Below are 23015 nucleotides of genomic sequence, written 5' to 3'. Positions count from 1 at the left end.
AGCTGTGACTGTATCTCTGCATCGAGGCTTCTGTGGCATCTCGCCTCATGACATCTTGCGATATTTGTGGGCCTCGGGGTGCCAGTGAAGAATGGCAGTGAGCATTTCAACTTCCAAGGCAATTGATTGCTGTTTATCGGAAGACGCGCTGCAATTTCTCATGCTCGCTGAGCCTGAAGCTAACGCCGCGGTAACCGGCGAAAATATATAGTCTGAATACAGTACAACAACTACAGCTGATTGCCTCCCAAACTTCCGTGCATCATCTAGATTCCAGTTCCTTTTTGATGAATTCGGCGATATCCTTCACTTTTACAGATCGTTCTTGCTTCTTACGCCAGCAGCGTCTCATAAATTGCCAATGACGGTCATCAATGGGAGATTCGGGAACTCGCGGGGGTTCCGTGCCATTAAACTTCTCGCTGATGACCATATAATCAGTCCAGGCAGCGTAGGGCACGCGGCCAGAAAGCACCTGTGTCACGGAGTCAACATCATATTCGCAATTTGATACCACAACGTGGATCATGGCTGACTTGCCTGCAGTATCACACAGCCCACAGAGTAAACATCGCTCTTTACACACGCACGGCACGGAGATCCGTTTTGCAGGGGAATCAATAATTCCGGTGCAGCCCATCGTACATTGCCTGGCTTGCAGGACGTGAAGTACGAATTTCCCGTGAGCTCCATGTCCAAGAATGAGAGGCCAAAATCCGACAGAAGCGGTTCTCCTTGTCCATTGATGAGTATGTTCGACTGTAGCAAATGTTAATTGCCAAATTAATATTACGGTTTATGAGCATACTCCTGTGATGTCGCCATGTACGACATTTTGCGAATGAACTAGAATTCCGTCCATCAGAAGAAGCCATGCACTTGTTCGAGAGTACTTACGATATGATACTGCTGACACCACTCCTTGGAGCTTGGAGCACAGGATACGTAAGTCGTTGGTAAAGTGGAAGATCGAATAGGTACTTACGATGTAGAATCTCAGCCTCAAAGAGATATCCCTGTGCTGCTTCGATTCCAGGTAAGAATTCAGCGAACCGTTCTCAACCCACGGACAAACTAGGGCTGGAAGAGGACCAAACCCCCATGTAAGTCCAAGGAGTTGCAAGATGTGCTCATTTTTCAGGGTCACCCATATTGTTGCCTCCTGACACAGGCGCTACAACAGTATAAGATCGCGGAATTACAGCGGACGTCGACAGCTTACCCTGCTCTTCTTCTCTCTGTCTTTGACGTCGCCTTGAATCCTGATTGCTTTCACAGCGACCTGGAGGACAGTCAACAAGTGTGCGACCGACGGATACAATTCAAACGAACCCGTTCATTCTTGTCGATCCGAGTCCAGATGCATTTCCATACGTCACTGAATCCGCCAATGCTGTGAGGGAAGACACCCTTGTCCTTGATCTGTCCACTGAGATCAGGAAGGCCGTCTATCGGGTGGAGGTATCTAATTCGCTATCATTTAGAGTGAAATGTCAGAATCGCCAAGTCACCAACATTGGTTCCTCAGCTTCATGGTGTGTGAGTGGCTGTGAAGCCGCTAGGTGATGTATGATGTCTATCTGAGGTTGATCCTGCAGCAAATGGTTCGACAGGATGCTCTTGATAGAGGAAATATAATTACACACTAGGGTATTTGGACCGGACTCCAACGGATGGCCGTTCATAGGAGGCTTAGAGGGCAGAATACGACGGACCGCTTCCCAGAATGCGGTTGGAGACCACCCACGAGTTGGGCTAACTGGTGACTCGGCCTTCTGTTCTGACTGTTCTGACATCAAGAAGTGGCAACAGGATGAGGAGAGAATAAGCGCAATCCATCACAAGCCGTATACCATCTTTTATGCAAGAGGACAGACCCTAGATCTGGTAGATCACTATGGCTAGCATGTTGGCCTGTAAATTTTATCCTGAGATACCGGTGCCGGTGAAACTCTAAGGATAAGATTTAGATGCAAGGAGCGCTCACTGCAACCACCATCCCGTACGAGATGTCAAGATATTGTTGACGCTCTAGCAATGAGGTGATCAGCACTGAAGCAATTGGGTAAAGGTGAGCAACAGCCCTTGTGAGCAGATCGTTAGATAGTGGATGATCACTATCAGAACGATCCATGACAGATTTGGATGCTGTAGAAGCCATTCATAGAAGGCGTTGACCTCATTGGATCAGATGAGAATAGTCTGGCACGGATAACCGATGTGAGTAGTCCACTTATACCGAATCAAGCGTTGCGGTCAGTATTGTTGCGGGGTGCTTGCTATGGAAGAACTTCTCGAGAATACAGAACTCAGAGCGATGGTATATGTTGCACGAAAATAGCAATTTAAGTCCGTACATATAGGCATGAGGTTAAGCCAGCCCCGACAGATTATCCGGGAGCCGATGCGTCATGTTGTAAGAGGTGGAGCTGGCCTTTGACGTACTCATCTACCTGCTGGGCAGATGGTCTGCAGTCCTTGATGGACCAGCAGTTCAGAATGAAACGCCAATGGTTATCGCCGATAGCAGGGTACTCAGGACGCGACGGTTTCGTTCCGAGAGAAATTGCAACCACAACTTGTGCATCTCGCTTGAACTCGGAGTACGGTGCTTTGCCTGTCAATACCTGACGCAAAGGTGAGACTAGGTGATGAAGGAATGAATATCGGGCAAACCTGGAACATAATACACCCAAACGAATATATATCGCTGTTTGATGTCGGGATGATGATTGCATCGTCTTCGGGAATTTCAAGAAGTTCGGGTGCTGTCCACCGCACAGTGCCACTCAATGCAGACGTAAAATAAGACGTGCCCACGAAATCCACAATGATGACGGAGAGACCAAAGTCAGACAGATGGGCCCTCCCATCGGATGAGATGAGGACATTGGACTGCAGATATGGTCATCATCAGTGATGAATTCAGGAAACCATCTACTCACCCCAGTAAGATCGCCGTGAACAACGGAGCAAGAGTGAACTGGGGCAAAAGAATCATTAACAACTATGCTGCAGAACAGAACAAGGAGCCTACGATATTGAAGACCCGCAGAAATATCACTGAGCTGCCAAGGCATTGGTACGCATTCAGACAGATCATACAAGACGCACCAGTTGGAAACGATTGACTGAGGACAAAGTTTCGCCAAGGGATTCAAGATAACCTGAAAGTGATCCGTTGTCATACCAGGGACAAACCATGGCAACAAATTGACCAAAGCCGGATACGGTGCCGTATAGTGGGACGACATTGTCGTGTCTAAGTCTCAACCAAACTTTGAGCTCACGGCGAAGCCTCTATAATAACCAATAAACAACACTTGGGATTGTGCGGAGCACGCTGACCTACCCTGCTTTTTTTCTTCGCATCCCCTTCGTCTAGTGCTTGACTCCTGATCGACTTCACAGCCACCTACGGTGTCTTCATCAGACTCGGACATGCTCAGAAAGTCGGGACGCACTTACAACAACAATACTACCATTCCTGTTCCATGTACATCGCCAGATGTCACTCAGCCCACCGAAAGAAGTAGCATAAGCGCTCGTACGATTCAGTTGGCCTGTTAAATCAGGTAGGGTACGGATTCTGGACCATGTTATCCTCAAGGCCATAGTTTGAACTTGCTAGCTGGCACTCACAGGTTTGTCGGATCGTTTGAATTCGAGTTAGAAGTTGACTGTGGGGAACCAACTCCAGGTGACGTCACACCAAATTGGAGTATCCGAAGTATTTTGGAGAACAGTTGGAGCTTGGATGTTCTTTCTGCTGGGTTGTGGTGTGAATTTGTGGTGCAAATCTGCGCCGGCATTGTAAAAGGTAAAGTCGATGCACTAGACGAGGATCCAGTGCGCAAAACGTCATCAACTGAGTTTTGACGTGCGGGTGCGGCCAAAGTTTCAGCATTCTGCTGTGTTATAATTCAGTTCCTCCATACTAAAATGCACCAGAAGAATTACAATGGAAGGATCCTAAAAATCACTCACTAACTTGTGCTCTAGAAGCTCGTGATTTTGATCACAATCACGAGATGGTGCATTGACAACATTATTCGGAGCATTATCATGGTCCGGGTCCGGGTCTTCACCAGTGGCTGGAACCGAGCCGGCAAGCTTCTTGGAGAACAGACAGCAAAGAATGGACCGACACCACGAGAGAACACTGATGAGGGATGAAGAGGCCATACTGCATTACTGCGCATGGGGTAATCCGTAGAAACATACAGTAAGAAAAGTCGGTGCGCATAAATGGCTTTCCTTCATGAATGCACTTCTAGGTTTCCGAAAGCCTAACTAAGTGAGGTGCGCCAGGGTTATTGTCACCACACTGCAATTGGACCATAATCAACATAGCGGTAATCCATCGACAGACGAGGAGTTACCTGTGATTGGCGCCTATAAATGTATTTGTCCATGCAAGCAATCACCCTAACCCTTTCACTAATAGACCGCGAAGGTGGTGCCACATTTAGAGTTCCCCGCTAACTCGGTAGCTTTGATACGAACTTGTGACTTCTCTAGCCTCCCCTAGGCAGACCATGATGGAAGACATTCGTTCCTTCTATTATGTGACTCACTTCTCCAACTCAATTATTGCAAAGTTACTGTTAACTGAGATGAATTTTCAACGGACCTATTCACATGAACTGCCAAAGCACTTTCCATGATTGAGACCGATAAAAGGGCATTCCAAACGACGTCCTTACGTATCTGTGTGTGCACATATACTCTAAAGCTGCGAGATGTGACAATCCTGATACCAAGCTTGACAGAGCCTGCCGCATGGTCGCAGGCTCACAGCAGGTATCATTTCTCTCGACGGAGATTCTTTGCCTCGCTGCACGCATAGCGAATAAAACGCGTTCAATGTGACAAAGTAGGAAATGAAGGACAGAATGCGATGCTCCCAGAGCGCTGATGGGTGTGGTAGGGTACTAGCCGCAGGCTGCAGCCATGGTAAGTCATGGTTTGCCCTTAATCTAGGGTTAAGGTTAATAATACCCTACGCGAATTGATAGATCTTCCCACCTACTCTTTAATGTCGCCCACCACCCCATATGTGCAGTCCGGGGAGCCTCTCAATGATTTCCTTCGTTCATTTTGGCAGCGGCAAGTGGATGCGGCAGAGCAAGAGACCCCAGATTACCGGCATCCTCCACTCCCTCTCGCTCGCATTAAGAAAGTAATGAAGAGCGATCCAGACGTGAAGGTATGTCGCTCCTTCATAAAACGATGCCGAGTTCTCACTCAGTGACTACGTTCACAGATGATCGCAGCAGACGCGCCTATCTTATTTTGCAAAGCATGTGAAAGTGCGTCCGGCAGTACCCTTTCCGCCACAGAAATTTAATGTTTTCATTCTCCTCCCTGCTTCGTCACGTAAAATTTCACACTTTCGCCCATCATGAAGTCTTCATTTCTGAAATAACCGCACGCGCATTCATCATAGCCGACTCAAATAAGCGTCGAACACTCTCCCGTGCCGATATTGCGAAGGCACTTGCGAAGTCAGACCAATTCGACTTTCTGATAGACATTGTCCCGAGAGAGGAGGGGCTTACGGGATTAACTCAGAGTAGTGCAGGGGCTGGTGCCATTGCGGGGGGGTCTGGGTCAAGTATGACGAACTTAGTTGCAGGTGTACGTGTTACCAACGCAGCTTGTCGTACCTCTCAATGAATTTTCATCTAGCCAAGCCAAGCTGCTCCCCATCAGGATTCTGAGCATCATGCAGGTGATGAATCTGGAAATTTGCCTTCGGCAGTGGTATTGGATCAGGTAAGGATTGCGATGCACTATGTGGCGTTAGACCCAACTATCTCTCTCTCATGAGACCCTGTTTTCTCCCACTCCTGAGAATTGCGCAGCGTGTATGACATTCTCACTTCCTCTCTTCACAGCTGCAGTCTTTATTAGCGCCATCGAATGCAATGCACGCATCATGACCCGCTCATGCATCCACCGATATATCATGGATTTGAAATAGGGATGCGCCGGGTCGCGCGGGAAGGTCTCCATTTTTAGCAGGGTCAACACCAGAGTGCATTGCGGTAGGACGTTCAGCATCTGCTGTCATACCTACACCGATTAGATTTGCACACCCGACGCGTTCGCTGCTCATACAGAAACTTTCAAGTAGATAGTGCGTGAGCCAAGAGTCCTATCCAATCTCTCAATAGCCAGCCAGCAATATGGAATGCGGTCTGAGCATGCCATCAACATCTATTGCCAGCGTGAGATATTAATGCTGGTCTTCTGCAAGCTCCTTGCTCATGAAGCAGAGATAAACATTTCCGCGAAGTTCTAGCTTCCATAGCCTAGAAATAGCCTAGGAGCCTCGCATTCTCCCAGGAATTTCGGTTAGCGTGACTTGCAAGTGTCCAATAGGTATTCCCTGAGTTTGAAGAATTCGATACACTCATGGGCAGGGCTTCAGCTTCAGGCCTCAAGATCTAACTAACTCACAGCTTTAGGCGCTCTTCTCTCCTGAAGTGATACTTTCACTGCAAGTTCACCGTGCGAAATTCCCTTTTCTGCCTCAAGAGGCTTGGAAAGACCCCTCATGCATATGGCCTTAGTAAACTACGCCTAAAATTTGTTTAATTCCATCATATCTCGGCTGATGTGCATGCCGCCAGTGGTGACTCGGCCTTTGTAGTTCTTGAATGGTGTTCTCATTGCCGACTGTCCTTGTGACAGTGTTGCGCGACCAGCAGTGGTAATGGTTATCAGATACTTACAACAGGAACCTCCACTCCATATCATTGTGGTGTAAGTCTGTGACTCGTTGGGATATCGACAACTATGGACTGGCGACATGCAGAGCTCCTGGAAAGATTAGATATCTGCCAGACAACGCAATCTCTATGGAATATTCGCTCAGGACCAATCTTGAAGCGTGAATCTTCAACTTTGGGGTCGGACACAACCCCTCCTAGCCCGCGCCTTAAGGCTGTCAAGGTCTGGAATGAAGATGACCGGACGGAGTCGGGTCCCTCAATCTGCATCTGCATCTGCACAGAGACCTCTCGGTTCCAGATCCCAATAAAACTCTATCGCAATGGCATAGACATCAAAGAAGCATCCATCGAGAGACTGCTGTAAATATTGGTCCTGTGAGACATGGCTATGTCTTACTCAATCTGAACAGTTGGTTACTCGTACTATTCAGGGAAACCTAATGAACGAACGTCGGTGGTGTTAAGTTGAAGGAGAGTGACGTGCCCAGTGTGGAGACTGTGGAGTTTTTCAAGCAGACGACTCCATCTCTCAGGAGGAATGACTCTCTCCATTATATCATGCGAAGCAATGCTTACTCGTCTGGAAATATGCTCCAGGTATTTGCATTGCTTCCTGTATAACCAAGAACACTTACCAAAGTTGCGACGTTCAACATTCCCAAGGCGCGGAAGTTTTCCCGTTCGGATAGGCCGCTGATGGACACTGAGATTTTGTTCAATATGGCTGCAGAGCAGCGGACGCGAGCAGTAATTACCCAGCATGTAGGCTGTAGTTCGTAGTTTGTATTACGTCTGGTCAAGGGCAGCCTAGGACTTCATTATGTATTTCCTGGCAGCATAGGGTATGGCCGCACAGGGCAACTAGTTCCGAGTCTGTTTTGAGAAAACAAGAGTTCCGAATTCTGGCGCGGGGATGGTGGGAAAGAAAGAGAATTTAAGTCCTCGCACGGCTGTATCCGATCGGGGCAAACTATTAGGCTCTGCGTTACGCGCTACACTGCAGACCACAGCACTGGCGACCTGTATATAAAGACAGAACTTTCTGAAGGCCAGAAAATATCATTGATACACCATCTCTGGAGAGTACTGGCATATAAAGATCTACCCTGCCCAATTCAATTACACTGCCAATCTAGTGACGTATGGTTTTCCTCACCACCTGGATCTTCAACTTTGTCTTGCCTAAAAGGTGGACAAATGGGAAATCTCAGCCCGAAAAAGAATTGTCGTCCTCGACAGAGTCGACACACGCGGATGCAATCGTCAGTGGTAATGAGTGAGTGGACTCAGTCTCTTGCAGAGCTTCCTCCGATGAGGCTAATCTTTCGGCAGCCAATCCGAGTCGTCTAGAGACTTAACCGACCTTACTCTGAACGTTGCCAAGGAATCTACTTATGCTATCGCTCAGGGCGGCTTCGGTGACGTATGGAAATGCAGATTCTCAGACAAAGATCATAATGTGGAGGTCGGTATCAATCTAGCGCCCGTGGCATTCTGGTATCTAATGATATTTCAAGGTGGCGGTCAAATGCGTAAGGATCGAAATTCCGGATGACCATTTCAAGGAAATCGTCAACAAGGTTGGCTAACATGAACCAGAACCCACTACAATGATACGAAATATTTTCAGAGATTAATGAACGACTTTCACAAATGGAAACCACTGCGACATGATAACATTGTTTCCCTGTGCGGGATTACCTACGGGTTTGGTCCAGTACCAGCCATTGTTTCTCCTTGGATGCCTAACGGATCCTTGAGCACCTATCTCAATAAACGCTATGACACACTTTCTGAGGCGGATAAGATTGGCTTGGTAAGTCTTTCCCAATCACATGACCGCACCGCAACTCACGAGCGTTACAGCTTGCTGATGTAGCTGCTGGTCTTTATTATCGTACGTCATGTCATTGTCGCATTATTGCATTAAGATATGCTGATAAAGGGCACTCAGTCCACGCTAATGAAGTGGCACATGCAGATCTCACAGGTGTAAGCACGATGGAGTATGCATGCATGTGACCCATCTCACATCCTCTTAGAGCAATGTACTCATCGATAGCGACGGAAGAGCTCTGCTAGCAGACTATGGACTCTTGACTACATGTTCCGAGCTGAACGGGACCTCTTACATCAGGAGTAACGTGCGCTGGGCCGCGCCAGAGCTTTTTGAAGTTCCGGAAACCGAGGGTGTGCCAAGCTCACCGAAACTGGAGAGCGACATTTATTCTTTTGGATGTGTTGCATACCAGGTCTGTCAATGGAGTGTATTTACAACCTTTTTGTTCACATTTATGCTAGGTTTTATCGGGCCGGCAGCCATACTACGACATTCGCAGTGATCACCAGGTGGTTGTGGCCATACTTAGGGGTGTGAAGCCCAAGCGGCCAGAGACCCCTGTCATTCAAGATTACCACTGGGACTTCATCGAGAAATGTTGGCTCGAGATGTCACAGCGACCTCCTATTGCTGAAGTCCGAGACTTGATGTATCGTTACAGAGATGCTATGTATTAACTCATGTTTTGTATCAAACTGGTTCGGAAATTGACTTTATTATATGAGGATTCATCGTTTTACATAGAACCCAACTTGGGGGACCCATGATTCGATTGTCACACTCCAAGGCTTGCGATCGCCAACCCCTACCTTTTCGTGTTAATCACATGTCCAGATCTATGGCAGTACGTACGGGCGTTCAATGTGTCTCCGAATGAAATGATATAGATTCATACAGGTTTCTTCTGTTCCAGCAACGTGTATGCCTCACGACGAAACGTCACAAATACAATTTATAACCCAAGCGCTTTGGAGTCCCCGCCGTGAGATCCACGATATCGATCATAGCACACATCCCAACGGGAATTGAATTTGCGTTACTGATGTTCAAGCTACACGTTACGGACCAACGAGTTGATTCACATGCTGAGGATCACAGTTGGGACGCCCAGAGAAGACGATTCAAGCAGCAAGGAAGTTGCCCACTGGGAAGGACCGTAAGGTAAACCAATGAGTCGCATATCAGTGGGATCGGGCGTAAATGCGCTGTTAGAAAAGTCAGCCGGTGATTTGGTCCTATATCGCAGATTCGATGGAAGAGCCCGCACAGTATGAACTGCGCAAATTGGAGTCCGCAACTGGCACCACCGATTTCTCTAGAACGCTACACTTCGTTAAGTAACGTGAAATTCCATAACTCACTCTATTATTAACTACTGGTACAATCAATTTTTCTAGACGGAAGTCATATATAAGAGGTCCGACGGGTCTGTTCAAAATCTGCATTACCACACTGATTTACACTTCCAGGCCATCTATGGTACCAACCTATATGATTCTGATTTTCTTATCCCACTGCAGGTCTTGGTTAGAGAAGGTCTGGAGGAAGCTACTGGGGTGGAGAAGCCGCCCATCTGTCATGAGAACTACCGGTGGTGGTGAGATAGACCACGACAACCAGCAAGTTCATCTCAATATCCTGTAAAAACGCACTACCTCATGTGACTTCTAATACAGCCTACTACTCGACCTCACAGGATTTGTATCCAAGGAGTCTCCCAACCCCGTAGCGCAGGGTAGTTTCGGGGACGTGTGGAAATGCACTTACACCGCGTCCAACCGTCAAGGCCTGGAGGCAAGCCGCATGCTGCATGATATATGGCCTTTCAGCGATTTGAATCCATGACAGGTAGCAGCCAAATCCATAAGGATCGATGTTGCAGGTGACGATTCAAGGGCCAGAATTACTAAAGTATGTTCTTGGCTTCCCCCTTCCATGTGATACGCTTGCTCAAGCCTCATGATTTGACAGAGACTCTTGGACAATTTCCATGCAAGGAAGCAACTTCATCACGAAAATCTTTTGCCTCTGCTCGGTTTCAGTTACGAATTCGGGCTGCTTCCGGCGATGGTTTCCCCCTGGAAACACAATGGCTCCCTCACCACATATCTTGCACACAATTTTACACAATTGACCATCGAATCAAAGCTCCGGATCGTGAGTTGTTTCTTAGAAGCGCACGCACATCATGTTATTCATTAAACCCTTAGTTGCGACAAGTCGCTGCAGCCATCAGCTACCGTATGTGGACGCTTCGATGATTTATAAATACACTGAGTACTAACGGTACCATAGTCCACTCGAAGGGCATTGTTCACGGTGACCTTACTGCCGTACGTACAAGTTGTCTTGTACCCGCCTTCTAGCTCTGACGATCTGGAACGGCAGAACAACATTCTGATAGATTCGAACCACAACGCCCACGTAGCAGACCATGGCATCCTCACAATATGTTCTGAGCTGTCAGGGACTTCGTACATCAGAAGCAACGTGCGGTGGGCCGCGCCAGAGCTCTTCGAGGTGTCCGAGAACGAAGAGTCATCTGCTCCAAAGCCAGCGAGCGATATTTATTCCTTCGGATGCATCATGCTTCAGGTTTTTCGCATTCCTACTTGAGTTGGTTTGCGACTGAGATTCCGCAGGTTATGACAGGCAGACCACCCTATGCAGATGTGCGAAGCGATCATCAAGTCACTGTTTTGATCATCAAGGGTAAGAAGCCCACAAGACCCTCCAGTCCGCCTATAGCAGATTATTTCTGGGATTTCATCGGGAAATGCTGGAATGATGCAGGAAGTCGCCCCTCTGCCGTTGAGGTCTTGAGCTTTCTAGAGTCAGATCATGTCACTGCGCTTTAGGGTTCAATAATACGCTAATAACACGTACCAAAAATCATGAGGCTAATATTGCTAACACCTCCCTATGGCTGGCTGCCAGTGTGCCTCAGATATCTACGTGTGCACCGCGGATCGCTGGTAGGTCAGGAATAATATCGTGAGTCGAACGACTAGCTTCTACTAACGTACAATCGACTAGGTATATCGCCGCGTAGTGTTTGAAAATAAATTTCCAGTAATTTTTACGAGCCCGTGCGTTGCAAGTCAACCAACTAAACCCGCTCGAAAATTTCCCGTGGATATCATCGAGGTCGACAACGACGTCGAGCATGACTCCACGGTGATGTTGCAGTCACTTTCATCAGATGTAAAGAATCGAAATATATACTATGAAGGAGATACTACAGATAAGTTACACCACATTAAAGTTTTGCATGAGTGGGTGGCAAACTTGTGTGATGAGTGAGGCTGGGACACGAGAATGAGGAAATCAAAAAGTGGTGTGCATGGAAAAGCGCCGCCCAAAGAAATACGCTCGACTGTAAGCCTCAACGCTGAGGTCCGTCCGCCGATGATGTAGGAAGTGAAAGGGCGCGGAGGGGTTGAACCTGCGAGCGGCGACTTCAGAGGTTACAGGTAGCACTGTGGGTCTCATGATGGCTCAGGGACTTGCGTTTCTGTGGTGAAAAAGCACGGTCCGCCCCATGCCGGGACCTAGTAGCGGACCTTCAACTTCTAGTTACGACGCATCCGTTTGTATTTTGTTCTTTGCTTTTGACCTCGTCTAACAGTTCTTCCATCGCAGTTTAATAATTTATCATCTGTCTTGTTTCTCCTCATCATAGTCTTGCTAGTGATTCCGCATCAGACTTAGGGTGTTGCTGACAGTTTTTCACCCCATAGAGAGCCGATCTACTTCGGAATGGCAACAGGTCACCATATGGTCCAATATATGACCATGTAAAAGCACCGCGATCAGCCAAGAACTCACCAGTTCACTGATCACGGTGATCGATTTGGGCAGGATTCTGAACTTTGGCGACGTACCGAAATGTGACCCTCGCCAGTGCACGAAATGAAGACAATGTTTCAGGCAGCCGGCTGAAGCCAGGCCACCTGACACCCTTTACACCGGTGGAAATGTACTTTTCGTTCCGTATCTTGGGGCATGAACCATTGAATGAAAACCTCACGACCAAAGACCGATTTCAACATGGCCCGGTTGCTAATTTGTTTGTCAGCGAGCGCTTGAGCGACAATACAAGCCATTGCGGCGTGTCTTCATCTTACAACTCCAACTCTGCCACAAGGATCGTCTAATGGTACCGAAGCCGCCTAAAGCAGATATTGCTTCGCTCAACTACTGTTGTTCTTGCGCTGCCAGTGCTTTCCACATCCCTGGCCACGCGCTTCAGGATGTCTGATGCTCATTATCCGCTGTACATCAAAACACAATTGACGCCTGTATATACTGAAATGAGCTTTTGTAGTGGAAGGACAGCATTCAGTGTCGATCGGATTCATCCACAGCATCATTTCGACCGATACCAGTCGTGACGTCCTCGGTTGGATCCTACGCAGTTTCTTCTCGCCGTAATTATCCGTAGGGATAACTTTGCGATGTTGACGTACTAATATTGTCTGCATATAAGACAGCGGTGCTAGTGAGCAAAAGTATTTGCCACTGTGATTTCCCGTCGACATGTTCTCCCTCCTGCAACAATTCCTTGGCCTTGTACGTTTGTAACCATGGCCGTGTAGTCATCAACTCATCTTACCCTAAGCGACAGGCTGGACAGACTCGGACACCAAATGACCAAGTGTCTCTTGTCCAGCCTTCTGTTGATAGTATTCCCGCAAGCGAGACCCCGATTGCCGACACTCCCAATAGAACTTCTGAAGATCATATCCCCAGTGAATGCGACTCTAGTCCTGACACAGAGTACTCGTATGTTATTTCTTTATCTCATGTCAGGACTTTGTAAACATTGGACATCAGTGCTACCTGTATCAAACCAAGCGATATCATTAGGCAAACCATCTACCCAACCGCATCAGGTGGCCTTGGAGATGTTTACAAGTGCACATGGAACTCCAGCGCAAGTTCGGATGAGGTACTCCATAAATTAGCTTTGTCTGCATGTCTTGATTTTGAGTTCAGGTCGCAGTCAAATCCCCACGATTCATAACTCTGAGTAAACCTGAACGTGTCAAAATCAACAAGGTATATTGGGGTACAGTCTGAAGGCTCATATCTGATCTTTTGAAACACAGAACCTTGACCGCGAGATCCGTATATGGGCCACGTTGAAGCATCAATATGTATTGCCCTTACATGGCACTGTAGAGGAGTTCGGCCCATTTCGCGCATTAGTTTCCCCCTGGATACCGAATGGGACTTTGGACTCTTACCTTAAGGCGAATAAGACCCTCTCGATGATGGGTAGGCTCCTCCTCGTAAGTGTTATTTACGAAGCCGACGAATGAGAACTTACCGCGTCTTCAATAGCTTAAACAAATCGCCGAGGGGCTCCAGTATCGTGAGTGAATTGAACATGGAACCGACCGATGTAACTAATGCATATCTTTTCACAGTCCACGATCAAAACGTGATACACGGCGACCTCGCTAGTGTAAGTTCACACATGTCGTGCAACCGTAATCTTCTTATCGTTGTTGCAGAACAATGTTCTAGTTGCTGACGATGGATCGCCTCGCCTTGCGGATTTCGGAATCTCCAATATCATGGTGCAATCCAGCCCTACCTTTTCCTTCCACATCGGTGCAATTCGCTGGGTCGCTCCAGAGCTCCTTGACCCCCCGGAAGATTAACCCATACAATGCGCAACCAGATCTACCGACGTATACGCTCTCGGCGGTATCATGCTTCTGGTTAGTCTCTCGTTGGCTTACTAGTGACACTAGTAATACTCCCTGCGTGCAGGTCCTATATGGGATACAGCCTTACTGGTGGCTTAAGACTGCCACACATGTTGTGTCTGCTAGGTTCAGACACCTAGAGCCAATCGACTCCTCCATTGAGATCCAGCCCAATCACCTGGATTTTATGCAGCGGTGTTGGTCAATGAAGAGCGAGGTCCGTCCATCAGTAGAAGATGTAATAAACTATCTTCAAGAAGCACTGTCGAACGAGACTTCTTCTTTATAAGGTCCCGATTTTGACACAATTCACTTTCTTGTCTTTATGTTAACTTCGGTTCTGTGTCCCATTATACATCATGTCATTTCGTGTATATTCTCACTTCCTTGTTTTTTTATGTACCACCTGCCATCATTATTCCGACACCAGGAGAGCCACATCACGTCCTCTTGCCGTCTATCGCTCTCGGAGATCTGAAGGATCTTAAGGATCTTAAGGATGGCTTCACCAAGGCGATACTGCGGGCGTCTCGGATGGGCCCAAAGGATTCGCGGAATGATCCTAATAGCCTTCTTGCGTGCAGTATGGGAGCTGATTGAAAAAAGATATACTATATAATATTAGTCTCGGAGGAAAGGACCGAGATGCTCGTTCGTACATGCTCATATCTTTATCGTATGTCGTGTATTCGTACTCTTTGGTTGCGCTCGAATTTCTCACTCTGACGACTTCAACGCTTACTGTAACCCTAGAATACCCATGATGTCCTGAATCGTCAAACGTTCTTCTGCTGTCTTGAAGCATCCCGATGTGAGCCGTTCGTCCAATCCGTCTTCATTCATGACAGCGAAAGGTGCTCTTCCCTGGGTCATTGCCATCGTAACGGCAAAAACAGACTTAAGCCCCTCGTAGGGCTGGTGTCCCGAGAAGACCTGGAACTATTGTAAGAAATTTATTTCAAGACCAGCCATCTGACAGACCTGCAACGCCACGCAGCCATACGAATAGATATCCCCCATTTTGGTTGGCATGTCCAAGGCGAGAACGTCAGGGGCCATCCAACGCATGTTTCCTACATGACAGGAGCTGAACGTGATGCTGTCTGCCCGAGAGAGAATGATTGATAGACCGAAGTCCGCGAGACGGATGTGACCAGAGCCATCGACCAAAACGTTGGTCTAAAAACAATTAATTAAATACTACGTGCACATCAGAATGAGACCTACTCCTGTCAAATCACCATGTACGATACCCTCTTCGTGCACATCGACGTGCACTAGGAGATAGTCTTTAGTATATAGTGCGTACAAAACATATCAGGAACGCACAATAACTAAGTCCAGCAGCCACCTCCTGTATCTGAAATCGTGGCTGAGTATATGCTAGGTTTGATATTAGCGATCCACTTACGAGCTCCAGTTTTTGATGGCCAGACAGTTTGGAATGTTCGCGCCTTAAGTAATCATTCAATGATCCGTTTTCCATCCACGGAGCAACTAGCGCAGGAAGTTTGCCAAATCCTTCGGTGACACCCTTGAGAGGGAGAATGCGGTCATGTGACAACAGAATCCAAACATAAGCCTCTTTACGAATTGCCTGGTGTGGCGAGTGAAATTGTCAATCAGCGAGTAGAACTGTCAATATAAACCTCATGTACTAACCCTGCGTGCTTTTGTGACTAGTGCTTCATCGTTCGACTCTATGATCCTGATTGATTTGACAGCGACCTTGATGATTGTGATCAATATCGGGTCTTCTACCACAATTTTTAGACTTACAAGCTCAGATTTCGCAGATTCCTTAGATTTCGTAGATTTCACAGATTTCGCAGATACAGACATGGAACATTTCCAGACGTCGCCAAGTCCTCCTGAACCATTATAAAATGGTTCCAGTCGTGTAATGTCCGTCGCAGGAATAAGAAATGGTGGGATTTTGTAATCCATATCAGAGACATCGGTATCCTGCCACTGCAATTAGTCTGACATCAATGTAAAAGCAACATCGACTTACGGGGGAATTGTTACTCATTGCGAAGTAAAGCTCTCAGTGTTCAAAATGACGGGTTGTAGACAACTGATGGGATGAAGGAGACGATGTGGGCATCCTTATATACCACTTGTGAAGAGACAAATTACCAATGCCATCAACACAAAAATACCACGACTACGAGGCCCCAGTGACCTGTTTGAGCCTAACGCTCAGGGTTTTGAGCGTTTGATAACAAGTATGAAGGAAAAATCTGATGGGCTGTGTGAGATTCATTGTCTCACGATTGTTTTACTCCATGTCTTTCCATCAGACTCGGAGGAAGATATCTTGCGGTGCGTTTATATGCATCAATATGGATCCACACGCATGCAAGATTGACGCTAGAGCATCCATCTTCCGTTGCTTATCTTTGTCGTAACCTTACCATCCAAAGCTACCATCGCAGCTCGATTATGTTGTCCAAACTCGTTATGCAGCGCTGTTTGCTCGGTTTTTTTCCAGTTATCTGTGGGAGGCAGACTCGAATCGGACCAAGAACTGTACCACCCTTTGCGAAGTGACCGCTTCCCCCCAATACTGAAGATCAGAATGCTTTGACACGGAAACAGTGGTGAGTAAGACAGAGGGAACAAGGAAACCTTTCCTGTGCGTAGTCATGTTCCTACGACCTACATGAGATCAAGCTTCTTCTTGTGTGCAGCAATCTACAAGACCTAACACAAAAGGAAAAAGGTGTCGATACTTTGTGATCGTCCCCGGGTATAGTACAAAAGGAAAATAGTTCTTCAGATATTTATGGTTTCTGCCTGTCTTGTTCTTAAGGGTTGAGCGAACGTCAGATCGCAAAGCGCTCACCTGTCATTGGCGGATAAGATCAACTGTGTCTCCAGACTTTGCGGTGTAGTTCCGGACCATGGTGAACACCGCCTTATTAGCAGGCTAGTGCAAAAGTGCAGGGTATCCAGAACGTACTCACCACTAAAAAGAACGCGAAGTTGTTATCTGAGTCATGCCACGTGATTTCAAGAGATCTTTTGAAATAAAAAATAGGAATAGGCTATTGTTGTTAGCTGCATGTCGTTGACCAAACCGGTGTTTGCTTCCCAGTCTTCGCTTACCGTCCAGTTGCTACCGTCGTTGAGTCCTGCGCTCCTTGGTTGCCCCTCCTATTGTCTAAATAAACCATTTGCAACGACATTTAACCTTCCTCGCTTCTATACAACGTATGCTACCTCGCTCATACCCAAGGTGTCGATATTCCGTTGTCCTAGGCAGGCGATGCATTGAGTAATTTATGGGCTGTATGTTGTAGCAGAGAACTTGGGCGGTGAGTTACTGGCGCTTTATTCCCGCTTCGCCGTCGTCGTTTATTTGTTCTGTCAATCAACATGAAGGTTTGACATTATGATCACTCATAACAGTCGGTCGCACTCTACCACCCCGCTCCTCTTGCTCCAACCCCTGCCTCGTTCACGCTTGACTTTGTCCAGGTCCTTCAAGCCACTGCCGCTAGTCCTGCTCGAGCAGCACGAATCCGGCCGGGACGTTCAGCGCAAGAAGCTGGCATCGGGAGAACGAGGAGCGAACGTATTGTGGAGGAGGAAGATGGTTGGGATGTAGTATACGGGCTTGGCGGAGAAGATGGATTTGGATAAATGGGCGGGCTAGGAGAGACGGTGGATAATTAGATGGGGGTGACTATAGATGTTTCGGACGCTTCGGTTGACGAATCCGCAGGAGAACATTGGATTTGCACCAATTTTGGCGAGTACATTTGTATATAACCAATTCAATCGGCATTGGCCTGTATCTTATCCTGCTAGTTCATGTATCTACTTAGAAGCCTATGATGGCGCCGGCACGCGTGTATTTCGTGCTCATACCATGCATCTCGAGACGCATGTTTGATTTCAATTGATTGGTGAAGTACTGACGGAGGGAGCCCAAAAAAAACACCAATGATCAGCATGTCTCTTCGAGGCAGCAATCATAGATGACCGTAGGCATCAGTAGCGGCACTGGATTAAATACAAGAGTCACTATGGCGGACGACAGGAACGTTCGTTTGCTCTGGGGTCTTTGGGACCATCATGATACCACGTGATCCTTCTAGCTCTGATTTCCTCTCGCCTTGCGACATTTTATCATCGCGAATGACGCCGTCACACGACGAACAACGTCTTCCGACGATGCAAAGGAAGACCAATTTGATGTTCTACGAACAAATATTTTCGGCAATAATCACCAAGTTCCGAAATGGGTTCCAGTGACATTTGTGAGTGGGGGCGGCGTACTGGTAATTGCAGCAGCTTGGCCTTTTCGTCTGTAGCCCTTGTGGTGCCGATAGTCATGCTACGACGATATAGGAGACCCTCCTTCTCCACCTGCTTGCGGATGACACCAGACCCTGCGCTGCGAGGAAGGTAAGAGGGGCGAGGGTGAGGTGGCGGTAGGGGAAGGATTGGCGCGGGACACCCAATATCAGCGTTGTCGGCTTAAGCTTTTGACGAGCGTCACAATTGCGGACACGTAATCTCTCAGATATCCGCGGAGTTCAGATTCTTTCCAGGATCAATCCAAATGTGTTACAGTTTCCGTTTCAATGGATTGCTCATGGAAAAACTCCGGAGTGTCAAATTTCAATATCCTTCCTTTTATATACGCCAAAGATAACAATATTAATGTGATTCTCGATAGTGCTGGTTCTTGTTGTTTATGTCCTATATAATACGCCCCCAAACCTACGCCCACACGGATGCCTGCTGTTGTTTGTACGTGTCACGCTATTGAAGAGGGCCTGTCTCGTTAAAAGAGCACGATTCACGAAGCACGAGTCTACCGACCTGAATGATTCTGATTTTCTTATCCCACTGCAGGTCTTGGCTAGAGAGGGTCTGGAGGAAGTTACTGGGGTGGAAAGGCTGCCCGTCTATCATGATAACTGCCACTGGTGGTGGTGAGATGATAGACCCCGACAACCAGCAAGTCCATCTCAATATCCTGTAAAAACGCACTACCTCATGTGACTTCTAATGCAGCCTACCCGACCTCACAGGATTTGTATCCAAGAATTCACCCAATCCCATAGCGCAAGGTAGTTTCGCTGATGTGTGGAATTGCACTTACACGGCGTTCAAACGTCAAGGCCTGGAGGCAAGCATGCTGCGTCATATGTGGCTGTACACTGGCAGCGATCTGAATTCATGACAGGTAGCAGTCAAATGCATAAGGATCGATGTCGTGACCGACGATTCCAGGGCCAGAATCACTCAAGTATGTTCTTGGCTTCCCCTTTGCAATGGTGTGATACACTTGCTCAAACCTCATGTCTTGACAGAGACTCCTGGACGATTTCCATGCACGGAAGCAACTGCGTCACAAAAATATTTTGCCTCTGCTCGGTTTCAGTCACGAATTCGGGCTGCTTCCGGCGATGGTGTCCCCCTGGATACACAACGGCTCGCTTACCACATATCTCGCGCACAATTTCATAGACTTGACCATCGATTCAAAGCTCCGGATCGTGAGTTGTTTATCTGAAGCGCCCGCACATCATGTTATTGATTTAAACTTTAGTTACGGCAAGTCGCTGGAGCTATCGGCTACCGTATGTGGAATCTTTGATGGTTTTTACAAACACTGATGAGTGGCCTAGTCCACTCTAAAGGCGTTGTTCACGGTGACTTAACTGCCGTAAGTACTGGTTGTCTGATACACGCCTTCTGGCTCTGATGATCATGTCTGGAACGGCAGAACAACATTCTGATAGATTCGAAACACAATGCCCACGTGGCAGACCACGGGATCCTCACAATGTGTTCTGAGCTCTCGGGGACTTCATACATCAGAAGCAATGTGCGGTGGGCCGCGCCAGAGCTCTTCGAGGTGCCCGAGAACGAAGAGTTATCCACTGCCCCAAAGCCAGCGAGCGATATTTATTCCTTCGGATGTATTATGCTTCAGGTTTTTTCGCATTCCTAGTTGCGTTGGTTTGCGACTGAGATTCCGCAGGTTATGACAGGTCGACCACCCTATGCAGATGTGCGAAGCGATCATCAAGTCACTGTCCTGATAATTAAGGGCAAGAAGCCCTCAAGGCCCACCAATCCGCCTGTCGCAGATTCTTTCTGGGATTACATCGAGAAATGCTGGAGTGATGCAGCAAGTCGCCCCTCTGCCGTTGAGGTCTTGAGCTTTCTAGATCAGATCATGCCAGCTGATATGAAATTTGCTTTGTTGTCGTGGGTCAAGGAGGGATGGCAGGGAGAATGACTAAGCGCGCGCTCGTCGTGTCTGCCAGTGGGTGGGACTGTACCTAGGTTACGTAGGCGAGTAATTATAATATATGATTGCGTTCCGAACACAGAAAAAATGAAATTCAGATCAAATTGAGCAAAATTCTGAGCTTCGGGGGACGTAACGACAACTTACCCTCACCCGTCACGAAATGAAGACAATCTCACAGCTTGTGAGAGGGTTCAGGCCTCAGGCAGCCTGCCTGCTCAAGCCAGGCCACCTTACCGCCATAGCCCCTCCTTTACGCCAGTGGAAATGTCAATTTCGTTCCGTATCTTGGGGTATGAGCCGCATGAATGAAAACCTCATGGCTAGAGAGCGATTCCAACATGGCCCGGTTGCCAATTGTGCTGGTGAGCGCTTGAGCGATAGTACACGCTGTCGCGGCGTGTCTTAATCTTACAGCTCATCATAGATGGGTGCGTATCTTTCAGATCCTGTGTCAATGTATGAGCGCCAAAGACCCCCATGTCTACCATGAGGATTGTCTAATGCTACCGAAACCGCGGAGGACAAACATTGCCTCGCGCGACCCCTGTTGTTATCGCCCTGCTAGTGCTTCTCACATCCCTGACCACACTCAAGACTTCTCTGAATCATGCTCATTGTCTGCCGTACATCAATTTCAATTTGACGCCTGTATATACTGAAATGGCATCTGTGGTGGAAGGACAGCATTCACCGTCGATCGGATCCATCCACAGCGTCAATTCGTACCAGTCGTGAAGTCCTCAGTTGGACCCTACGCAGTCTCTTCCACCCGTAATTATCGGTGGGGGATAACTTTGCAATGTACGAATGCTGTTTGCATATAAGACAGCGGTGCTAGGGAGCAAAGTATTTACCACTATCATTTCCCGTCGACATGTTCAAGTTCACCCAACTGCAACAATTCTTTGGTCTTGTACGTTGGTTATCATGTCCGTGGAATCGTCGACTCATCTCACTCTAAGCGACAGGATGGGCAGATACCAAATGACCGAGCGTCTCTGCCCTCGGTTGCTGGTATTCCTGCAAGCCAGACCCTGATTTCCGACACCCCCAATAGACCCTTCGATGAACATATCCCCAGCGGACGTCCCTCTACATTTTTCACAGAGCACTCGTACGTTGTTTCTTAATCTGAGGTCAGGACTTTGTAATCATTGAACAGTAGTGTTCTCCGCATCAAATCAGGCGATATCATTAAGCAAACCAACTACCCAACCGCCTCGGGCGGCCTTGGCGATGTTTACAGGTGTACATGGAACTCTGGCGCAAGTTCGGATGAGGTACACCATAAACTCACTCTTTCTGCATGCCCTGACTCTGACGTCAGGTTGCGGTCAAATCCCCACGATTCCCAAATATGAGCGATCCTGAAGTTGGCAGGATCAACAAGGTATATTGGGGTACTGTCTAGAGGCCGCATATCTGATCTTTTGAAACGCAGAACCTTGACCGCGAGATTCATATATGGGCCACGTTGAAGCATCAATATGTACTGCCCTTGCATGGCACTGTAGAGGAGTTCGGCCCATCTCGCGCATTAGTCTCCCCCTGGATGCCGAACGGAACTTTGGACTCTTACCTTAAGGCGAATAAGACCCTCTCGATGATGGGTAGGCTCCGCCTCGTAAGTGTCATTTACGAAGCCGAGCACAAGAACTTACCGCGTCTTCAATAGCTTGAACAAATCGCCGAGGGGCTCCAGTATCGTGAGTGAATTGACCATGGAACCAACCGATGTAACTAATGCCTATGCTTTCCACAGTCCACGCTCAAAATGTGATACACGGCGACCTCGCTAGTGTAAGTTCACACATGCCGTGCAACCGTAATCTTATCGTCATTGTAGAACAATGTTCTGGTTGCTGCCGATGGATCGCCTCGCCTTGCAGATTTTGGTATCTCCAATATCATGGTGCAATCCAGCCCTACCTTTTCCTACCACACCGGTGCAATTCGCTGGGTCGCTCCAGAGCTCCTCGAGCCCCCGGAAAATCAGCCCATACAATGCGCAACCAGATCTACCGACATATACGCTCTCGGCGGTATCATGCTTCTGGTTAGTCTCTCGTTGGCTTACTAGTAACATTAGTAATACTCCCCGCGTGCAGGTCCTATATGGGAAACAGCCTTACTGGTGGCTTAAGACTGTCACACATCTTGTGTCTGCTAGGTTCAAACACCTGGAGCCCATCGACTCCTCCATCAAGATCCAGCCCAGTCACCTAAATTTCATGCAGCGGTGTTGGTCAACGAAGAGCGAGGACCGTCCATCAGTAGAAGAGGTGATAAGCTATCTTCAAGCACTGTTGAACGAGACTTCTTTATAAGGTGTCGGTTTTGACACGACTCACTTTCTTGTCTTGATGTTTAACTTCGGTTTTGTGTCCTATATATCATATCGTTTCGTGTATATTCTCACTTCCTTGTTTCTCTATACT

At 47.7% G+C, this 23015-nt stretch overlaps 9 protein-coding genes across 9 annotated transcripts; 6 read left to right on the top strand and 3 right to left on the bottom strand.

Moving 5' to 3' along the window:
• Window positions 1–178: 178 nt before the first annotated feature.
• DEU56DRAFT_981399 (kinase-like domain-containing protein) lies at window positions 179–1796 on the bottom strand (the record flags this gene model as incomplete). The annotated part of the gene is made up of 8 exons (XM_041359837.1): window positions 179–475; window positions 646–759; window positions 809–846; window positions 898–928; window positions 986–1174; window positions 1223–1282; window positions 1333–1465; window positions 1516–1796. 8 exons carry the CDS (start codon window positions 1794–1796, stop codon window positions 263–265), a joined length of 1059 nt encoding a protein of 352 aa, XP_041207478.1. The 3' UTR covers window positions 179–262.
• Window positions 1797–2390: 594 nt separating this feature from the next.
• DEU56DRAFT_738569 (kinase-like protein) lies at window positions 2391–3300 on the bottom strand (the record flags this gene model as incomplete). The annotated part of the gene is made up of 5 exons (XM_041348671.1): window positions 2391–2627; window positions 2677–2895; window positions 2946–2983; window positions 3038–3068; window positions 3115–3300. Coding segments are annotated over 5 exons (711 nt in total), but the record flags the coding sequence as incomplete, so codon positions are not given.
• A 1733-nt stretch (window positions 3301–5033) lies between these two features.
• DEU56DRAFT_809571 (histone-fold-containing protein) lies at window positions 5034–6182 on the top strand. The gene is made up of 5 exons (XM_041353480.1): window positions 5034–5209; window positions 5267–5312; window positions 5411–5640; window positions 5692–5778; window positions 5901–6182. Exons 1-5 carry the CDS (start codon window positions 5039–5041, stop codon window positions 5943–5945), a joined length of 579 nt encoding a protein of 192 aa, XP_041207476.1. The 5' UTR covers window positions 5034–5038; the 3' UTR covers window positions 5946–6182.
• Window positions 6183–7696: 1514 nt separating this feature from the next.
• On the top strand, window positions 7697–9507 carry DEU56DRAFT_809561 (kinase-like domain-containing protein). Its single transcript, XM_041353479.1, has 9 exons — window positions 7697–8016; window positions 8073–8205; window positions 8258–8320; window positions 8371–8556; window positions 8607–8637; window positions 8695–8732; window positions 8783–8992; window positions 9042–9424; window positions 9478–9507. The coding sequence occupies exons 1-8, from the start codon at window positions 7883–7885 to the stop codon at window positions 9255–9257; spliced, it is 1011 nt and encodes a 336-aa protein (XP_041207475.1). The 5' UTR covers window positions 7697–7882; the 3' UTR covers window positions 9258–9424; window positions 9478–9507.
• Window positions 9508–9951: 444 nt separating this feature from the next.
• DEU56DRAFT_409540 (kinase-like domain-containing protein) lies at window positions 9952–11505 on the top strand. Its single transcript, XM_041346085.1, has 9 exons — window positions 9952–9997; window positions 10050–10199; window positions 10257–10374; window positions 10429–10491; window positions 10552–10737; window positions 10791–10821; window positions 10876–10913; window positions 10969–11175; window positions 11223–11505. The coding sequence occupies exons 2-9, from the start codon at window positions 10057–10059 to the stop codon at window positions 11436–11438; spliced, it is 1002 nt and encodes a 333-aa protein (XP_041207474.1). The 5' UTR covers window positions 9952–9997; window positions 10050–10056; the 3' UTR covers window positions 11439–11505.
• A 1614-nt stretch (window positions 11506–13119) lies between these two features.
• Window positions 13120–14249, top strand: DEU56DRAFT_913711 (kinase-like domain-containing protein; the record flags this gene model as incomplete). Its single annotated transcript, XM_041357554.1, has 8 exons — window positions 13120–13152; window positions 13208–13365; window positions 13417–13531; window positions 13579–13641; window positions 13692–13874; window positions 13927–13957; window positions 14013–14050; window positions 14100–14249. 8 exons carry the CDS (start codon window positions 13120–13122, stop codon window positions 14247–14249), a joined length of 771 nt encoding a protein of 256 aa, XP_041207473.1.
• Window positions 14250–14905: 656 nt separating this feature from the next.
• On the bottom strand, window positions 14906–16555 carry DEU56DRAFT_858885 (kinase-like domain-containing protein). Its single transcript, XM_041355298.1, has 8 exons — window positions 16312–16555; window positions 16077–16262; window positions 15960–16025; window positions 15709–15894; window positions 15627–15657; window positions 15525–15574; window positions 15279–15476; window positions 14906–15230 (listed from the first exon to the last, which is right to left on the bottom strand). The coding sequence occupies exons 1-8, from the start codon at window positions 16327–16329 to the stop codon at window positions 15036–15038; spliced, it is 930 nt and encodes a 309-aa protein (XP_041207472.1). The 5' UTR covers window positions 16330–16555; the 3' UTR covers window positions 14906–15035.
• A 2397-nt stretch (window positions 16556–18952) lies between these two features.
• On the top strand, window positions 18953–20693 carry DEU56DRAFT_809533 (kinase-like domain-containing protein). The gene is made up of 9 exons (XM_041353478.1): window positions 18953–19061; window positions 19119–19271; window positions 19329–19443; window positions 19501–19563; window positions 19628–19813; window positions 19867–19897; window positions 19946–19983; window positions 20044–20253; window positions 20302–20693. The coding sequence occupies exons 2-9, from the start codon at window positions 19138–19140 to the stop codon at window positions 20560–20562; spliced, it is 1038 nt and encodes a 345-aa protein (XP_041207471.1). The 5' UTR covers window positions 18953–19061; window positions 19119–19137; the 3' UTR covers window positions 20563–20693.
• A 557-nt stretch (window positions 20694–21250) lies between these two features.
• On the top strand, window positions 21251–23012 carry DEU56DRAFT_809525 (kinase-like domain-containing protein). Its single transcript, XM_041353477.1, is given in 10 exon segments — window positions 21251–21343; window positions 21356–21358; window positions 21403–21490; window positions 21540–21691; window positions 21740–21857; window positions 21905–21967; window positions 22019–22205; window positions 22340–22377; window positions 22424–22633; window positions 22686–23012. 8 exon segments carry the CDS (start codon window positions 21452–21454, stop codon window positions 22902–22904), a joined length of 1026 nt encoding a protein of 341 aa, XP_041207470.1. The 5' UTR covers window positions 21251–21343; window positions 21356–21358; window positions 21403–21451; the 3' UTR covers window positions 22905–23012.
• The last annotated feature ends 3 nt before the right edge of the window (window positions 23013–23015 follow it).

The sequence above is a fragment of the Suillus clintonianus genome (assembly GCF_016758775.1).
Source record: "Suillus clintonianus strain FC179 chromosome Unknown DEU56scaffold_45, whole genome shotgun sequence".
NCBI lineage: Eukaryota > Fungi > Basidiomycota > Agaricomycetes > Boletales > Suillaceae > Suillus > Suillus clintonianus.
Note: the sequence above shows the minus strand (reverse complement) of the source record. Positions and strands in the feature narration are given on the sequence as shown.